This window comes from Anarrhichthys ocellatus, unplaced genomic scaffold (genome assembly GCF_004355925.1).
Source record: "Anarrhichthys ocellatus isolate YVR2014 unplaced genomic scaffold, GSC_Weel_1.0 scaffold32, whole genome shotgun sequence".
NCBI classification, from domain to species: domain Eukaryota; kingdom Metazoa; phylum Chordata; class Actinopteri; order Perciformes; family Anarhichadidae; genus Anarrhichthys; species Anarrhichthys ocellatus.
In genome coordinates, this window is record NW_022280062.1 from 348049 (window position 1) to 365610 (window position 17562).

Below are 17562 nucleotides of genomic sequence, written 5' to 3' on the forward strand. Positions count from 1 at the left end.
TGGCCATCGTGACGTGGAATAAGGTCCATGCTGCTGCTGCTGCTGTACTTTGGGGGAAATTCTATGAATGTGTTTTTTTGTGTGAGCACCAATGAATAAACAAAGTTAAAAAGGTTTGATTTGTGGTTTCTTTAAGTCATGAAGTGAGAAACCTTTGTCCAAACTCATTTAATCCAGTCTGAAATATAACAAAATATGTGAAGAGGCGTTAAACATATTTACAACAGCTGACAGACCAAAACACACACACGTGGCTTCTATGTGAGCTTTAGAGAGACTCAGGCCAGAGCCCCTTTAGCCCTCCAGTCGTGGGACAGAAGCCCCAGCAGCTGCTCTTCATCCTCTTCCTCATCGCTGCCATCTACCTCCATGTGTTCCTCCTCGCTGGGCAGCACCTTGCTCTTCACCACGTCCCGCTTGTCTCTCAGTACTTCGACACGCCTGTAACACTCGATTTGTTCATCTATCTCGTCAATCTGTCGCTCGAGGCGGCCCTCCTCGTCGTCCTCCGCCACGATGGCTTCTGACTTGGTGTTCACCTGTCGTATCACCTTCTGAAACTCGTCCCACTCCTTGTCCATGTGATCTTTGGGCGCGTCGACGTTGCGCACTTTGGCGTCTCTCACGGGGTCGTCGAAGAAGCCCTCCGGCAGGGCCTCGGCGGTGTTGTCCTTCTTCTCCGCGCTCTTCTCCTGCAGGTCCGCTTTCAGGATGGATCCCGAGTGAGAGATGGCGGGCGTGGACGGGATGGAGCTGTCAAAGAAGTCATCGGGTAGTCCTCCAGCTTCAGTCTCTTGAGGAGCGGGGTCTGTGGCTCCTGCGGGACCTTCCATCTCCGCATCTTTCTCATCATCGTCGCCATCATCATAAACTCCAGCCAACAGACTCAGACTGGCGGACGTTTCAGTAGAAACAGTTCCCTTTTTGTTGGGTTTCTCAAAGAAATCTCCCGGAAGCCCTGAAGACGAAGCAGACTGACCCGCACCCGACGAGGGCTTCACTCTTTTCCCGTTCGCGTCCACGTTGTCCTTTGCTTTCCTCTTCACCGGTTGAATGTGTGGTGTCACTGGTTGAATCTTTCCTCCCTTCAGCTCGGCAACTTTCTCTTTATGCTGTTTTCCGAGAACATGCGCCGGCCACAGTAGCTCGGACTTAACGTGCACATTGCACAGCACACAGCTGAGGTGCTCGAGACTGTTGTATTTAGCAAAAGGAGACTCCACGCGCTTCTTGTCCGTTGTTTGTCTTTGCTTTGCCCTCATCATGCGCCGGAGTTCCTCCTGGTTCACTATTTTCTTCCCCTTCTTTGAGGATGCCATTCTTGACAACGACGCAGCTTGCTAGCTTAGCTTAGCTACTTTATTGCGATGAAGTACAAAACGCGTCTCAAGAAGATGACGTAGACGGGCTGCGAACTCGCGTTCAAACTGTGCGTTGAAGAACTATCGCGAGATTTGCCGTTAGCTCAGAGGGTTTATTGTACCGTCCAGTCGTCCGCCTGAATTTTGCCGCAAAGCAAACGGAATCGATCCCGTACAGCGTAAATCAAAGGAGCGACAACGATGTAGTCTGTCATTCGTTTTAATTCTTATCTGTGTGTTGATTTAGCGCGTGCGTGTGTGTGTGTTCTGTGATGTTTAGCATTATTTTCTGATTTCATCGCCGCACCCTCCATACTCATTATTTTTATTGTGGGCTAGCTAGCTTTAAGCTAAGCTAACTGTGGGGCAGCAGGTGTAACGTTATTTGAATAACGGAGAGCAACCAACTAGCTACTGGAAACCATCACTGTTGTCTTTAAATTCCTTAAGAAGCTTATTTTAAAAATCTAATTTGATTCCGATTTATGCAACATCTTACACCAGAGTGTAAGTTAGCGCAATAACGTTATTTAGATAACGTTACGGTCGTCGTCATGACGGGTGAGAAGATACGCACCCTTCGAAAGGACCACAACAAACCAAACAAGAATGAGGAGATAATGGACACGTGCGAGGAGTCCTCTAACGGGACCATCCCTAACGGGACCGGGAACCACTTCAAATCCAACAAGGTGTATCAGAAAGCTGTCAAAACCTCAGCACAGCAGCACAATGAAAACAACATCAACGGGAATCCCTCGCCCATTGACACCATTGTCAACAATACCGACGACAACAAGAACCCAATAATCCTGACGAGTGAGGACCTGGAGTTCCCTGTTCACGAGTGCGTGTTTAAAGGAGATGTGCGTCGGCTCTCCTCTCTCATCAGGACCCACAGCATCTCTCAGAAAGATGTACACGGTGAGCTGTTTTCTGCTGTTACCTGATTTGCTTCTTTTCAGTAATTTGTTTTAAATGCATTACACAACAGGCCTCTCTTGTCACATGTGGAATTATTTATGTTAATATATCATCTTAATGTGTTTCTCTTTCAGGTAACACGCCACTTCACCTGGCTGTGATGATGGGCCACAAAGGTAAAACTGATTTAAAGAAATATAATATATATTTTAAATCAAAAACACCCTATTGTCATACAGAGGATTTACCAAAATGAACAAAAAAGCGTCTCGTCTGGTAATCTACCCGTCTACCCAGAAAATGACACTAAATCTGCTGTGCATGGCCTTTGATCTGTGATAATGAGGCTTTACTGAGAGAGCACTTGACACCCTCATTAAAGGCCCTTTTTAATATCACTTCAGCTCTTCCTCGCCCTCATACTGATGCTGCACTCATCACGTCTTATCTGACCACTCACCGTCCTGGTTGGTTGATATTCTACAATACTGTTCGTATAACAAAGGATTATGCAGTTAATTATACAGGCCATAATCACAAATTAGGGTTTTACAATCTGTACAATATGTGACACCCTCTATCCTAAGACAATAAGCAATTTGGATACTGACAAAGCAAAAAAACGTGAGCAATAATAGTGGAACAGAGGAAATATCTCACCTCCAGTACAGAAGTAGTGGTAGGTGGTGGTACTACTGTTGATGCTGACCTGAATATTAAAATCTTAACATTTGGCATGGCTGCTCAAAACAACACGGAAAGAAAACTGGTGACAACAAACAGACAAAATCCCATTTGTCTCCGATAACCGTTCTTTCTTTCAGAGTGTGCCCTCCTCCTACTGGCCCATAACGCTCCCGTAAAGATAAAGAATGCCCAGGGATGGAGCCCTCTAGCAGAGGCCATCAGCTACGGCGACAGGCAAATGAGTAAGTTCAGTCAACACTGCTCTGAATAGCCGTCTGCTGTCTCGGGGCGGGGGGACTTCTGGAACAGCTCTCTGTATGAATGATAATATTGTAGCAGTGGTGGTAAATGTCAGTGTGGTGGTGGTGGTGGTGTGTTCAGGAAGAATTGGATTTGGCTGAATGTATTTTCCAAATGAAGAGGGGAAACAGTGATTTTATTATTTCTCATAGTTGAGAAAATACTAATTTTAATGTTCCAGAGTCGGTGCTTTGCAGAAAGATTTTGCGGCGGTGTAGTTTAGAGTCTGTTCGGTTACCTCTGTGCAGTCATGTGGGGGATGAAATCAGTGTTGTTGCCTACAGTTCAAATCCAGGCAGAGAACATCTGAAGTTGGCATAAGAAAGAATGACAACATTTAGATTTTTAACTGATAAACCCTCAACAGTACCACTTCCATATTATGCCTAACAATGTGTACATCATTGACAAAGTCCAATTTCATTCATTCATCTTCCTTTTTTTTGACACGTTAATGGTGTGAAAAGGCAAAGGGGGCTGAATACTGTTGGAGGTCTGAACATTTAAAGGACCTTTTTACGAGTCATTTAGAATTGTTTAAAGACGGCCACCCGGTCGGTCGGTCCGGCTAAAAAGCTAAAAGTGTGGATTTTCTCTGAGCACTCGTCATCCAGATGTGCTGGAACGCAGCCGGGATGACGGCTTAGTGTTGGGAAGCGCTGAGCTTACTGCCCGGCCGCTCCTCTGCTTAATGATGCCACTGCTTTTAGATCTGAGAGTCAAATGACATGTGAAAGGCACCAGCTAATGCCTTTGGGATGAATCCACTGCTCTTTCCTTTTTTACATGTGATGTTCATTTTGTATACTTAACTAAAGACAATAGAAACTATAAAGGCCAGACGAGTGTCTAAGAAAAAAGGACTAAATCTTTAATCTGTTTTTGTGACAAAGCTGAGCTGACATACTTCTGTTATTACTGTTTGGCTGTAGAGATAAGCTAACTGTGAGCTATCGGCCTCCTGTGCTGGAGGTTGTGAGACCCTCAGCCTGGTTAGTATGCGTCGTGAGTCTCCGCTCCTGCTGTGGCCGGCTGGCTTGGGTCTGGGACCAGGAGCTCTGCTCTGAGAAGGTCACCCCACTCACAAGGGGGAGGGGGGGGGGGTACACTCACACCGCCAAGCAAGGACACAGAAAGAAAGACACGGCACGAGGTGTTTAGATCTCTGGGTAAATAAAAGGCATCTCACAGCTGACTATCGCTTAGTGCCACGGACAAGTCGTGCTCGATATCAAACGTTTGGCTCACAGCTCTTTCACGAAACACTGCAGTCCTGTCATCGGTCATCACTTTGTTTTCCGCGTTTACACATGTGCACGTTGCGTCAGCAGCTCGCTGTATTGTCTATGTGTGCGGCGACGAGCTGCAGCGAACGCCTCGTCAGCACTTCTCCGCTCAGTCACGTCCGATGTTTCCTCTGGTCGGGATTACCAGGATGCATCATATGTTGAGTTGTAAGAGAAGGAGATGCACTTCATGATATCAATATGTCTGTGATAAGAGCGGTCGACCAATCGTATCAATATTCCAGTCAGACCAATGGGAGGTACAAGTTGTGCACCTTGTTTAGCTTCATTTAAAGGTGATGGAGAGACAGTGAAAGTGTTTTTCTCTCTCCTCGTTTCTTCAGTCACAGCAATTCTGCGGAAGTTGAAGCAGCAATCCAGGGAGAGCGTGGAGGACAAGAGGCCAAAGTTACTGAACGCTCTCAAGGAGGTGAGGATCCCACTGCCGTCACTTCCACAATATCTCGCTGCCACAACAATCTCAAGTTTTGCATCGCTGAAAATTTCACTCATTTGTATTTTCAAAAATCTCTGCAGGATTCGATTTGCATGAATGACTTTTGTCCGTCCTAGAGTGTGCATATTAACTGCTGAAATGCATGATGGGAAATCTTCTCTGTACATCGGATGAATCACTCAGTCACACGTGTTTGTCTTTTCTGTAGCTTGGTGACTTTTATCTGGAGCTGCATTGGGACTTTCAGAGCTGGGGTGAGTTTTTTTTTAAATATTTCACACACACAAGAAGTTGTTTACATACCCAACTCTCAACAATTATTACAACGTTGATAATTGATGAGACCAGCTAAAGGATTGTATTAAACATAACTGAGTTATTCACACACTCTTCTGTATTTCAGTGCCTTTGCTGTCCCGGATGCTGCCGTCTGATGCCTGTAAAATCTACAAGCAGGGGCTTAACATCAGGTAAACGTGTCCTACAGGAGAGAATCTAACTCACTGCGTTTCTGAAGCAGCAAATAGTCGACATCCAGGTCGAGGACTTCTTTTAGATCTAAAAAGTAGGACGAAACAATCGTCACACGCTCCCTCTCCTCTCTCTCGATTTAGGCTCGACACCACTCTCATAGACTTCACTGATATGAAGTGTCAGCGCGGAGATCTCAGCTTCATTTTCAACGGCGAGGCCGCTTCCGCCCAGACTTTCGTGGTTCTGGACAATGAAGCAAAAGTGTACCAAAGAATACACCACGAGGTGAGCGAGCGGTACGACCACACCTCTGCTTCACGTCAGCTGTTTAAGTATGAACCGCCTCACCGTCTTTGTGTCTCTCCCTCAAGGAGTCCGAGATGGAGACCGAAGAGGAGGTGGATATTCTGATGAGCAGCGACGTCTACTCGGCGACTCTGTCCACCAAGTCCATCAGCTTCTCACGCAGTCAGATCGGCTGGCTGTTCAGAGAGGATAAAACGGTACGTCTTGTGGGAGAAACCAGGACTAAAAACACATTACAACAACAGAGAACGACTAAATATTCACAGTAGGTCTTTTACAAAGTCATTTGCAAAAATATGAAACGAGGCATAGCTGAAATATATCGATGAAATGAAGGTACGTTAGACATAGCTGCACTGATATCGGTCCGATAAGGACTCGGATAGCTGGATCGGGTATCGAAGGCGAATAAATGATCTTCTGAGAAGTTAGAACAGCCCTACCCTCAGGCTGCACCTCTGTAGTGTTGGGTTAATTCACAGGATAACTCGTGATGAAACGCCAACACCTGCTGGTTTTCTGTGCAGGAGAAGATCGGAAACTTCCTGGCTGACTTCTACTCGGTGAACGGTCTGGTGCTGGAGTCACGGAAGCGGCGAGAACACCTGAGCGAGGAGGACATCCTGAGGAACAAAGCCATCATGGAGAGCTTGAGTAAAGGAGGCAGCATCAGTGAACAGAACTTTGAGGTAAGAGGGGAACAAACCACAGTTCTGACTTTATCCACCAATAGTAACAGTAATGGTAGCCTGGTGCCTGAACATGCCACTCACCGATACTCTCGTGTCCCCAGCCGGTGAGACGGCAGTCCCTCACAGCTCCAGACCCCAATACTATTTCATGGGAAGAGTACATCGCTGCAGAGCAGGGGAAGTAAGTGTCTTCGTCTCCAGCACGAGTAGAAATTCAATCCGGGCGTTTGCAAGACATTCAGTAGAGATGCTGATTATTAAATCCAGAATAGAAGTCAATGTCTTTGTGTGTTTTGTCTTCAGGCCACCTCATCTTGGTAGAGAGCTCGTGTGTAAAGAAAGCAAGAAGAACTTCAAAGCTACTGTAGCCATGAGCCAGGACTTCCCTCTAGGCATCGAGTCGTAAGTACATCCCTCCCTCCTCAGACGTCGGTACAAAGCTCGCTGCACAGTTTGATCCCGGATGAATACACTTGGATTTTTAGGAAAAGGGTAATGTAGAGATGAAACAACGCAGATCAGGTAGATACAGATTGTTTGGGGGGGGGGGACAGGACAACACTGATGAGATGATTGCAGAATAAACCGCCTCACCATGTGACAACATGTCAGTGTTTTCAATGTGCAAGCTGGTGGTAAATGTAGATATTGGAGCCTTGACAGGGTTATACGGCTGATAAACAAATCTAGTTTAAAAAGCCAATAACAATATATTGCCTGACATTTTTGAACAACAACGTTATTAAAGATGACCAAGATATGGACTGTGCAGGACATTTCACAGATGAAAACCAGTCGGTGCTCTCTGGTGGACAAACTGTAATGCTGTTTCTAAATGACCTAATTCTTTTACTTTGAAACTAATCTTTCCTGCTGCTGGTTAGCCATCTGCACAAGCTTTCTCTTAGTCTGGTAATGGAAGTGTCAATCACAACACTGCTTTCAATGACCATTGATTGTCTTGAGAGGAAAAAGTTGTTTCTGCAAGAACCCATTTTTATGTAAAGGAGAGGTTCATAGAGGGGAAATAAGGGGATTTTAAAGGATACGGCGTGTTGCACTGAGCAGACGAGGAGGTAGGATGCACACAGGATGTGGGTTGGGTTTTGACTGTAATGGGTTACCGGGACATTATGTAGTAAATTGCGTTATCTTCTCTACTGAATGAACCTTAATGGAGCTGGAATAAAACCCCAGCCTTTATGATGGCTAATGTTTTTTTTAATGTAATTTTCTCCCCTTCTGTGCTTTGTAATGTTATGTTGTACGTACTTCTGTTCATATGTTCACTTTAATGTAATTAATCACCATGCATTTTTATTTTCTCAATTAATCTATAAGGAGTTTAGACATAAAATGGTGGAACAAAACCTGAGATGACATCATCAAATATCTTGTTTTGATATTCAGTTGAGCCATAGAGTAGAAGAAACCAGAAAATATCCACATTTAAGAAGCTATTGCAGCTCTCCTCAAGACAAATTGCAGTTGTGACTTAATCTCCTTTTTGTTCAGATTTTTGGGAAACGTTGGCAAAGAAAAGACTGTGAAATAAAACTGCTGACTCACTGTTCCTCTGCCTGCAGGTTACTAAACGTGCTGGAGGTCATAGCCCCGTTCAAGCACTTCAACAAACTCCGGGAGTTCGTTCAGATGAAGCTTCCACCGGGGTTTCCCGTCAAACTGGGTACGTGCATCGACCTCCCGCTGCGTTCCTGTGAGTGGGCGATCTCAGAGTAACACCTTTTCATCTCTCTCTCTCTCTCGCAGACATCCCCGTCTTCCCCACGATCACGGCTACCGTCACTTTTCAGGAATTCCGCTACGACGTATTTGAAGAGTCTACTTTCTTCATCCCGGCCGAATACAAAGAAGATCCCAGTCGCTTCCCCGACCTCTGACCTGTAAACACATCTGACACAAACAGGAAGTGACCGGCGAGCTTATCTGTATTTGAGAGGTGGTGAAACAAAGAGGAATCCTGTATTTTCTCTCTCTCTCTCTCTCTCTCTCTCTCTCTCTCTCTCTCTCTCTCTTAAAAAAAAAAAAAAAAACTGGTTTTATTGATCAGTTATTGTTCATTTTTGCTGATGGATCCAAAGCGAATCGATGCAAACGGATGTTACAGAGCGCTATCTGACGTATAGATGCGTATCAGCAGTTCTTAGTGAAATGAGTGATAAGCTTTCATTGTACTCACTGTTCACCTGAGCCGTACCACATGCTGCTCTGTGCTGCTGCTGTTTCCTGTGAACGCTGTCGGAAGACACGGCCTGGACTCTTCATCATCATCCCTATTTTAATATCTGTTATCTTCAATTCTCATCCTTAACTGCACTGACAACGTCATCTGTAAATGTACATCTCATCTGTAATTCATAAGAAGAAAATATCGCTATAATCCTCAAACAGCTTAATATTCATTTATAAATGATGTACTATATATATATATAAGGAGTGAAACACTGTGTAGCAATACATTTCCAAGAATGTTTTTAACCATCTGGGAGAAGGTTCAGCATAGAAACACAACAGTTCGATATCTCCGCCTTCTTTCCCCGTGCAGGACGCGACCTGCTGCGTTTTCAGGTCCGCTCACGTTACCTCTCGGCTGTCACCGTGTCTGTCATCTTATGAAGTCTGTGCTCGGTGTGCGTGGATCATTGTCGTATGTGTGTGTGTGTGTGTGTGTGTGGAGAACCCAGATGGGACATCAGGTAAACTGTTTAGTTCTTAATACTGCACTGATATTAAGTATATTTAAGGCATGCTATGGCTGCGTCGGCCTACTGGTTCACATGCATCTGTCAGCTGTATTCTGAGCGTTTCTCATATTACCTGCAGATTTATTAAGATTAAGGAATAAACTAACACTAACACTTTGGAACACCTTGTGCTTATAAAGTCTCTCCTTGATGGCAGTCTGCTCATATTTCTCCCGTTTCTTTTTAAATCCAAGGCGAGTAAACTAAAGTTGATATTGCTGGAAATAATCTGCATTGAGTTGACTCTAGCTTCAGTTTACATGTACTGCAACCATACCTACTTCACTTCCCTTTAAATAAAGCACCAGCATCATGTTTCAACTGACTTTGTGCAAGTATAATAAAAGGACAGTATTCCATGTTGTACTGTGGGAGATATGAATTTGTCAACCGCCATGCATTTCACTACACGGAGCTGTGTTTCTGATTTATGGCAATATTTTAAGATGGTTTTTGAATCAATGAGATGTACTTTTCCGCTCAAGTATATGCCAATAATTTGATTGTTTAATCTGTAACAAAAAATAGTGAACACTCCAAAACCAAAAGATTTTCAGTTAACTAATTGAAGACAAGGAAACGCAGTTTAATGATTAATCATTATGCAATAGTTGCAGATTAATTTTGTGTTGGTGTGCTTATTAACAATTTCTCAACGTCTTGTTTCTTCCAAATAGGCTTTATTATAAAAGAAATCCTTGATAAAACAAACACTTTCAAATAACAAGAAACAAATGTATTTAACTGTTTCGAGGAGGGGAGGCCTAAACAACACCACGACACCAAACAAAAATGTAAAAGATACAATATGTGAAAAAGTGACAACACAAGCTCAAGGAAAGTAAAGCCTACTTCCAGTTTGAACCGACTACGTCTGTAGAGGCAAAAAGAGCGTGTGGGTTCTTTGAAGCGAGTCGATGACTTCTGTGAGAAAGATCCATACATTTGACGCTCACTTCACATTTTAGAATAACCCCAGTAGGGAGGAGGGGGGGTGGTGGTGAGGGGGAGTCGCAACATGTTTACAACCAAAACGGAGGGACAATGAGGGACGGACCACCTAATCGCTGACATCCATGTCCTCTTCGTGGTGATCGTCGGCTCCGTTAACTTTGGCCTGCTTCACAGGCCGCGACGTGCCGTTACCTTCTACAGACTGAGGAGACAAAGCAGAGTCGTCAGAATCCTTCCTGTCCTCCCTCTCCTTCCCGCTGTCATAGCCTTGTTCTTCCTCATCATAATCTCTGGTGACCTACGAAAGGAAAACCAATGGATGTGACGGTGTGACGCATAAAAGAGCCCCAGACTAGTTTAAACAGCAACGCTTAGGTTAAGTGTGTAAGAGTGAAGACGTTGTGTTAAATACACTATACTGACCTTGACGTCTCCCTTCTCTCCGTCTGATTTCCTCTCCCGCTCCCGCTCGCGTTCCCGCTCTTTGTCCTTACTTTTCTTTTTCTTGCTGGTGGAGCGCTCGCGTTCCTCACGACTGCGGTCTTTGTCACCCTTGCGGTCTTTGTCTCTTTCCTTGTCCCTTTTCTTCTCCTTCTTGTGTCTGTGGACGGTTGGAGAGGAAAAGTCAGGCGTGTCATGAAACGCCCCAGACGTACCAACACAAAGGATATTTACTTTATGTTGGTCTGGACCATAAACATGATTTTAGTTGGTATGTCACAGAAACACCAACCTTCGAGGAGGAGATGGAGTCCTCTTTTTGGGAGGGGATCGGCTCTGGCTTCGACTTCTCTTGCGTCTCCTGTGTAGCAGGACAGAAAGCAGACGACTTGAAAACAGAAGATTTGGTCGCGCAATACTAAAGTTTGTATTTTGAATTGATTTCTGCCGGATCACTTGAGATGCTGCGCTCTACTCACCGGTCCCCGCTGTGAGATCTCCTGGCTGTGCTGTAGCTCTTAGGTGGTGTTTTGGATCTTCTTCTGCCTGAGTCCTCTTTCTTTCTATCTCTGTGGACACATTTCAGATCTCAGAGCAGCCCAATCAACATCTTTAACTCTTACTGGCGTGATGCACTGATGCAGCTAACCCACCTGGATCTGCTTGGAGATCTCCTGCTTTGGTCTCTGGAGTCGGTGTGTCTCCTGCGAGGGCTTTTGGAGCGCCTCTTGTTTCTGGAGTTTGATCGTCGCCGTGATTTGCTCCTAGTTCGCCTGCAACCACAAGTTTACTCCATTTAACTTTACTCTCGTAACAAAAAAAGCTTCTTCTTGACTCTTCACTTAACAGTAGTGATCACCTGTGTCTGGAACGTGACCTGGACCTCCTCCTCCTGGACCTGGACCTGCTACGAGAACGCTTCTTTTTGCTTTCCTTATCTGCAGGACAGAAACCATCTCTTAGTAATGTCAAGGTACAACAATACAAAGGACCTTTTGGGAAAAAGCTGAAAACTAGAACAATAAGTCTTCCTCCAAACATTAGTGCACTTACTTCCAGGTTCAATGGCAGCAGAAATGAGCGACTGGGCCTCTCTGACTCTCTTCATGGCCTCTTCGATTTCCTTATTAGAAGCGTCCGCCTTCAGACTGGCACTCAGGTTCAAGCCTGCAGCCAAAGGATTCAGTCTGAACAAAAGAATATCAGTTAGTCGACTCATCGTTACCACAAACTCATCTGCACATTTATTCCTTTACTCAGTAGTTTAAAACGGCATTCAGACTTACTTTGGATCTGTCATGAACTTCAACAGCTGGTCAGCAGCCTGAAAAAGAGGGAAGATGGTAAAAGGTTTGTAGAATCGAACATACTGTATATTTAACTTTACAAGTTTTGGAAAATATTTACTTCCCAGTGCCTCTCACCTGTGGATTCATATTGGCTCCTGGGAATCCAAATGCAGCCATTGCATCCATGTTCGGAACACCGAAAGGGTTTCCTCCCATCTGGAATAAAATCAGACGCATACATGAGTATGACGGTGCTTTTGTTATGCCAGCATATTGCTGAGATATTGAGCATTCATGTACTCAAAGTGGTATTAATATCATCAAGGGGTCGGCCATGTTTTCAGTTCCAAACCATCACACAAAAGACATCACCCACAAACAACTGTGTTGTACTACCATTGTTTAAATTGAATATAACGTGGCAACATAAATTGAACTGTCTGCAGTATATTGTTCCACATGTGGAGCATTGGAAGTCTTACCCCTGGATTGGACATGGGATTGGGCGTTGGGAGAAGTCCTCCTCCTGGCAGAATTCCTGCTACAGCGTTTGCTGGCGCCAACAGTGACAAAGCTTTAGCCTCATCAGGAATAGATCCTACAGAAAAATAAAAACCGGCATTAGAAGAGAATCTCCACACACTTCAACTACAGAGAAGACACTTTGGAAAAGACAAAGAAACAAAAACAAAAAGTCTTCACACTGCAATTCCTCAAATTAGGTTCAACAAAATGGTTACCTTACAGATCAGAGAAGAGTTCCCTTAATTCAACATAATCATTGCAGTGACTTAACTATTGCTGGAATATATCACACTACTCCAATGAACACTGCCAAGAGTATATCACCTGAAAGTGTTTTTTAAGTCATGAACCAAACGTTAGCAAGCACAGCTGCTTCTCCAGTTGGGTGAGCCCTCATTTTTCATTAAGACGTTTACTGAAACAAGCGACTCACGCTGGCGGCTTCGCTACTAAAAGCACACAGAGAAAAATCGAGATACAAACAACAGAGAGAATTTTAGGGATTTGGCAAGAACACTATACAAGCTATCAGTGTTTACTTACCAAAAACACAAATGTCAGAGCATATAGTGGTATGTACTAAATGACAATAGCAGAATTCAGGGTGGGTAGCGCGTCTGCCGTACATCATTATTCTAGCATCCTTACCTGCCACTGCTTCAATCAACCAAACCTAGGCAGAGGACTGGTTTGGTCAGTCTGCGCTACCGGTCCATTCAAAAGATAACGGCATCATCTTTATTTGCATTTTGCCACTGATTGTATTTTCTTTTTAAATGCGACAAATAAAAACACCTCATAATCATCTCACAATAAATCCACCCCCAAAACAAGTCTTTCACAAAAAGACATGACGTAAATACGGACACACAACAATGACAACATGTAAATATAGGAGCACACTGGAGAGAGAAATTGCTGCAGGAGACAAAACTGTTGGATGGTATTTTCAGCAGGGCCTGGTTTACAGGACTGGCTGAGCCAGGAAAAAGAACTGTAAAACACAACAACAAAAGAAGACCACTGTTAAAGAGAATATATTTGACCAACACAGTGTCATGTTGGGTGGGCATCGTAAGACAACGTGGCGATTAATGACGATAACCAATCAATGACTAGAGTTCCTTGGTTAAGTATGTGCAGAGTCAGCTGCCTGGGCATTGAGTGATGAAGCAATTATTAACACCCAGTGTCTTTGTATTGGCTTTTAACACCAAACCCAAATAACAAATGGTTTTTTAAAAAGCTTTTTCTGAGAGTTAATTGACATATTTGCATAAGATAAGGCTGGCGATATAACAGTTTTGGTTCATGTCAGTACTTTCTGCTCTCAGCCATGATCTCACTTGTTACCACTGAAATCGTTAAAAACAGGTCACAGATATACCATTTGATGCTGTATACAAAAGACTAGGACTTCCTAAAACAACAGAAGTTTCTCATACAGCAGTAAAAAGTGCATTTGTTGGAGACTATTTTCAGTGGCAGACTAATATGTCAGTGGCATTGACTGAAAATAAGCTACAATGCCTGCGCTCATCATAATGAACAAAAATGTCACCCAGTGCAGCAGTGTGGCTCGATGTACTTTTAATGGTTGTTGGTCAATGATGGTCTTTTAGTCTTTTCATGGGATGGTTAACACTTAAAGAATAACTGCCAGCCTTATCCGTTGAGGAACAATTCTTTCGCCATTAAATGGCAAAGCAGCATTCAAAAGTGTTGCAAAACAATGCAAAATGAGCACCGTTTCAGGCTATGTCCCTGCTATCTGAGCTTTGTACCTTAAACTAAACCACCTAGAAAAGATCAATTAGACAGAAGGAAGGGGAAAGAGAAGGCAGAGAAAGAATAGAGGACACAAAAAAGAGCGGGTGGGACTTGAATGCTTGCTGGCCTTTGCAAATGTCTACAATCCCCTGTTGGCAGGCAGAGGACCACTTTCAGCCATCAACGAGGGGGCTGCTTTTGCCTTCTTCACTACAAAAATCACACACACACACATACACACACACACACAAATAACAGAGAGAAGTTTAACAGAGGATAGTCCAATATGGGGGAGAAAATAAAATGCATATGGTTAAGAGTTTCAACAACTTCACTTCACTGCGGCGCCCACAGCTTGGCAATGTTCAACTCCTAATCTGTAAATGTCTGTCAAGCAGATTTGGGTATACTGCGATTTCTACATGCACATCCGATTATTGTTTAGGCAGAGACGTATGCATGACGCTTGATATGTATTTGCCCAAAGAAATGAATTCCAGTTTATCAAAAGAGTTGCATCGTGGTGGTAAAACAGACATGGGATGTGCTACCGCAGTATACCAAAAATCTGACAATAGAGGTCTGTTGAAGAACTTCTCATAGACAATGGGAAGGAATGGAATAAACAATATCATTGAAATTATCTTTAAAGAGTTCATATAAACAGAGCAGGGTGAGATGACTTGTGCAATTCACTAATGGGAAAGCCCAGATTAAATGCTTTTTACTCTTTTACATTTTCACTATTCATGCCATTCAATCACTGGACCACTCATACGTGGAAATAATGACGTGACAAACCTTCAGCGAACGGGACCACAATCAGCGCTCTGTCCACAAACACGGTGTTAGTCAGATGCTGAGACACTCCGACGGACTCCGGCTCCTGGAACTTCACAAAGCACACCCGCGATGTCACCGGCATCTGAGAATCACTATTGAGAGGAAGTCACAAATACGATTAATACTATCCAGCATGAAATCGCAAACAATCATCAAAACAATGCATCTTTGTTTGTGCTGTCTTTTGACAATGTGATGTTGTCCAATCATAACCACGGGCATGAAAAGGCATTCAGTGCATCGCTCAAAAAAAAAAAGCATCCACACACACACAATACTGCCATAATGATAACAAATACATATCATGGACATCAGGGATGGTTTGAGCTGTTGCAACGCAGACTCCCTCAAAACACTAAAAGCCTCATCTCACTACAACTTCCCTGCTCCCCATAAAACCAAGGCTAGGATCGACAATCAGTAAAAACGTTACTAACTTAACGTTATGATTGTAAGTAAAATTATAAGACAGAAAGACACATTTTAAGGTACTGCGTTAAAGTAGGAGATACTGTGTAGAACTGAAGTCGATTTAATAGATCATCACATTTAATGTAGACTCGTTTTATGTTGATTTACTCGTCTATTATGGAGGGAAATAAGAAATATTCTGTTTCTAAAATGTGTGAATTTGCTGCTCTTCTATGTCTTTGGGTCAAGTTATCAGAAGACCTCACCATTTCGAGTTTTCTCGATCAATCCAGAAAACAATGAATATCCTAGCTAATCAATAATTAAACATGAATAGATTATATGCACAAAGTTAAAATCATGATAGTAAGGGAGAGTCAACACAGACGGTTTAACTCGTGCCTTTTGTTTTATATAATTAAGAGACAGCAGAAAACAATAGATCCAACATGACTCTACTAATTGTGAGGATTTTATTTCGTCTTTTTATTATTTAACTTTCTGCCTTTGCTGAGGAGAAGAACACAAAACCCCAAAACACTCAAATTAACACGAGACGGTTTTTTCGTTGCCCTATTTAAGCCTCTACTATATTATTTGACCCTGCATCACAAGCTACACGTACAGGGTAATTTAAGAAACGGTTGTGGGCAGTTAGGTTGAATAGCGAGTTGGTGTTAGGTAACGTTATTAGGCTAACGTTAACTGTTAGCTAGCTACAATCATGGTTAGCATGCTAGGCCCCGTGGTTAGGCCTCGTCAGGTTTCCATCCAATAAAGTCTCCCTGTTCAGAGAAGACACACAGCTAAAATGTGACTTCACCGCCATCACAGTGACGTTATATCACAAAATAAGTCAACTCACTCTGGTGGAAACAACTTCAGTTCTTCGATAGTTCCCAAAAAGCCGAACAGAGTTCTCATCTGCTCCGATGTTGTGCTCGGCGACACATTGGTCACCTGGACCACCTTCGTGGTGTAATTCATCTTCCCACGATTAAAAGCCGTTTAAACAGCAAAGCCCACCGTTAACTACTAAACTTATATGAAAGTCGCGGTTCTCCGCTGGTTGTTTTTAGCAGCTTGTTTAGGAGGTAAATGGCGGACTAGACGCTAGGAGCTAGCTATCAACTACGTCAACAGGCTGTAGCATACCGCCGCCATATTGTTTACTCCGAACGATGTGCGCATGCGTGTAGTTGACCTGCGTTACTGTGAGAGCAACGTCGATATTTTCCCAACAACATCGCAGGTTAATTTAAGTGTATTACTATATTTAGTTTAGCCTCCTCTGATCTATTGATCTAATATTAGCCTTGCACAGCAGCCTGCGCGACACTGATGCCACGTTTGAAAAGTTTTGACCATAAATCAACCAACAGAGGTCTCCCTTTCCTTTATAGAGGATTAGAAACAAGGACAACAACAGAGCAGAGGAAAGGAGAGCAAGTCTTAGCCATTGTTATATCTCCTTTCATTACATTTGTTCTGATAACCTCTCCGTTGTATGTAGACCTTTCTGAATAAACATTTATCAAAGTTCATTCTTGGCCTTGGAAATAGTAGTTTGACTAAAACAATCCCAACTCAAGCAGGTTGTTTTTGCTCTCAAACTAAATTTCCCAAACTTCTCAGCCAAGAATATTTTCACCTCATATTTGCTCCCTTGCTCTCTTTCTGGAGCTTTCACCCACATCACAGTTTTCACCAGCGGATGGTGTTCTCGAAAGATGTGACATCAACGTCCACGATGATGACCATGTGATACAGTCGAAAGCCCCAGAACAAGCTACAAAGTGGAGTTTGAGTTGGTATGGTTTTGTGAAATTGTATAAATTATTGTTTTCCAGAGTGACTGACAGCAACATGCATGTTTGTTCTACTATAAGTTACAATTGGTGGACAAAAGTGGGTCATTTGATTTCAAATCGTTTGGGGAGTTTCCTCCACATTTTTGGGTCCTGGCTGTGTTTGGGGTCACTGAACTCTGACTGAACCCCTCTGTCACTCTCACTAATATTCACCAACTGACCCTTTCTTTTTTTGATTCATAGAGTTTCATAAAAATGTTATATAT

General features: G+C 43.4%; 3 protein-coding genes across 5 annotated transcripts; 1 reads left to right on the top strand and 2 right to left on the bottom strand.

The window, feature by feature from the left end:
* Positions 1-153: 153 nt before the first annotated feature.
* Positions 154-1709, bottom strand: znf830 (zinc finger protein 830). Its single transcript, XM_031865216.1, has one exon. The coding sequence runs from the start codon at positions 1317-1319 to the stop codon at positions 279-281; it is 1041 nt and encodes a 346-aa protein (XP_031721076.1). The 5' UTR covers positions 1320-1709; the 3' UTR covers positions 154-278.
* Positions 438-9573, top strand: LOC116393144 (ankyrin repeat domain-containing protein 13C-like). The gene is made up of 13 exons (XM_031865211.1): positions 438-2285; positions 2420-2461; positions 3110-3214; positions 4903-4988; positions 5224-5269; positions 5419-5485; positions 5630-5774; positions 5861-5992; positions 6323-6484; positions 6589-6668; positions 6791-6889; positions 8074-8174; positions 8258-9573. The coding sequence occupies exons 1-13, from the start codon at positions 1916-1918 to the stop codon at positions 8386-8388; spliced, it is 1566 nt and encodes a 521-aa protein (XP_031721071.1). The 5' UTR covers positions 438-1915; the 3' UTR covers positions 8389-9573.
* A 342-nt stretch (positions 9574-9915) lies between these two features.
* Positions 9916-16683, bottom strand: LOC116393145 (serine/arginine-rich splicing factor 11-like). 3 transcript variants are annotated; one of them, XM_031865212.1, is made up of 12 exons: positions 16351-16683; positions 15033-15166; positions 12419-12534; positions 12072-12152; positions 11934-11971; positions 11701-11834; positions 11507-11585; positions 11301-11420; positions 11127-11216; positions 10940-11008; positions 10630-10807; positions 9916-10504 (listed from the first exon to the last, which is right to left on the bottom strand). In XM_031865212.1, the coding sequence occupies exons 1-12, from the start codon at positions 16470-16472 to the stop codon at positions 10313-10315; spliced, it is 1353 nt and encodes a 450-aa protein (XP_031721072.1). In that variant the 5' UTR covers positions 16473-16683; the 3' UTR covers positions 9916-10312. The 3 variants fall into 3 exon arrangements, with proteins under 3 accessions (XP_031721072.1, XP_031721073.1, XP_031721074.1); XM_031865213.1 differs by having other exon boundaries at positions 9916-10408; positions 16351-16682; XM_031865214.1 differs by lacking the exons at positions 15033-15166; positions 16351-16683 and adding an exon at positions 12786-15003.
* Positions 16684-17562: the final 879 nt, after the last annotated feature.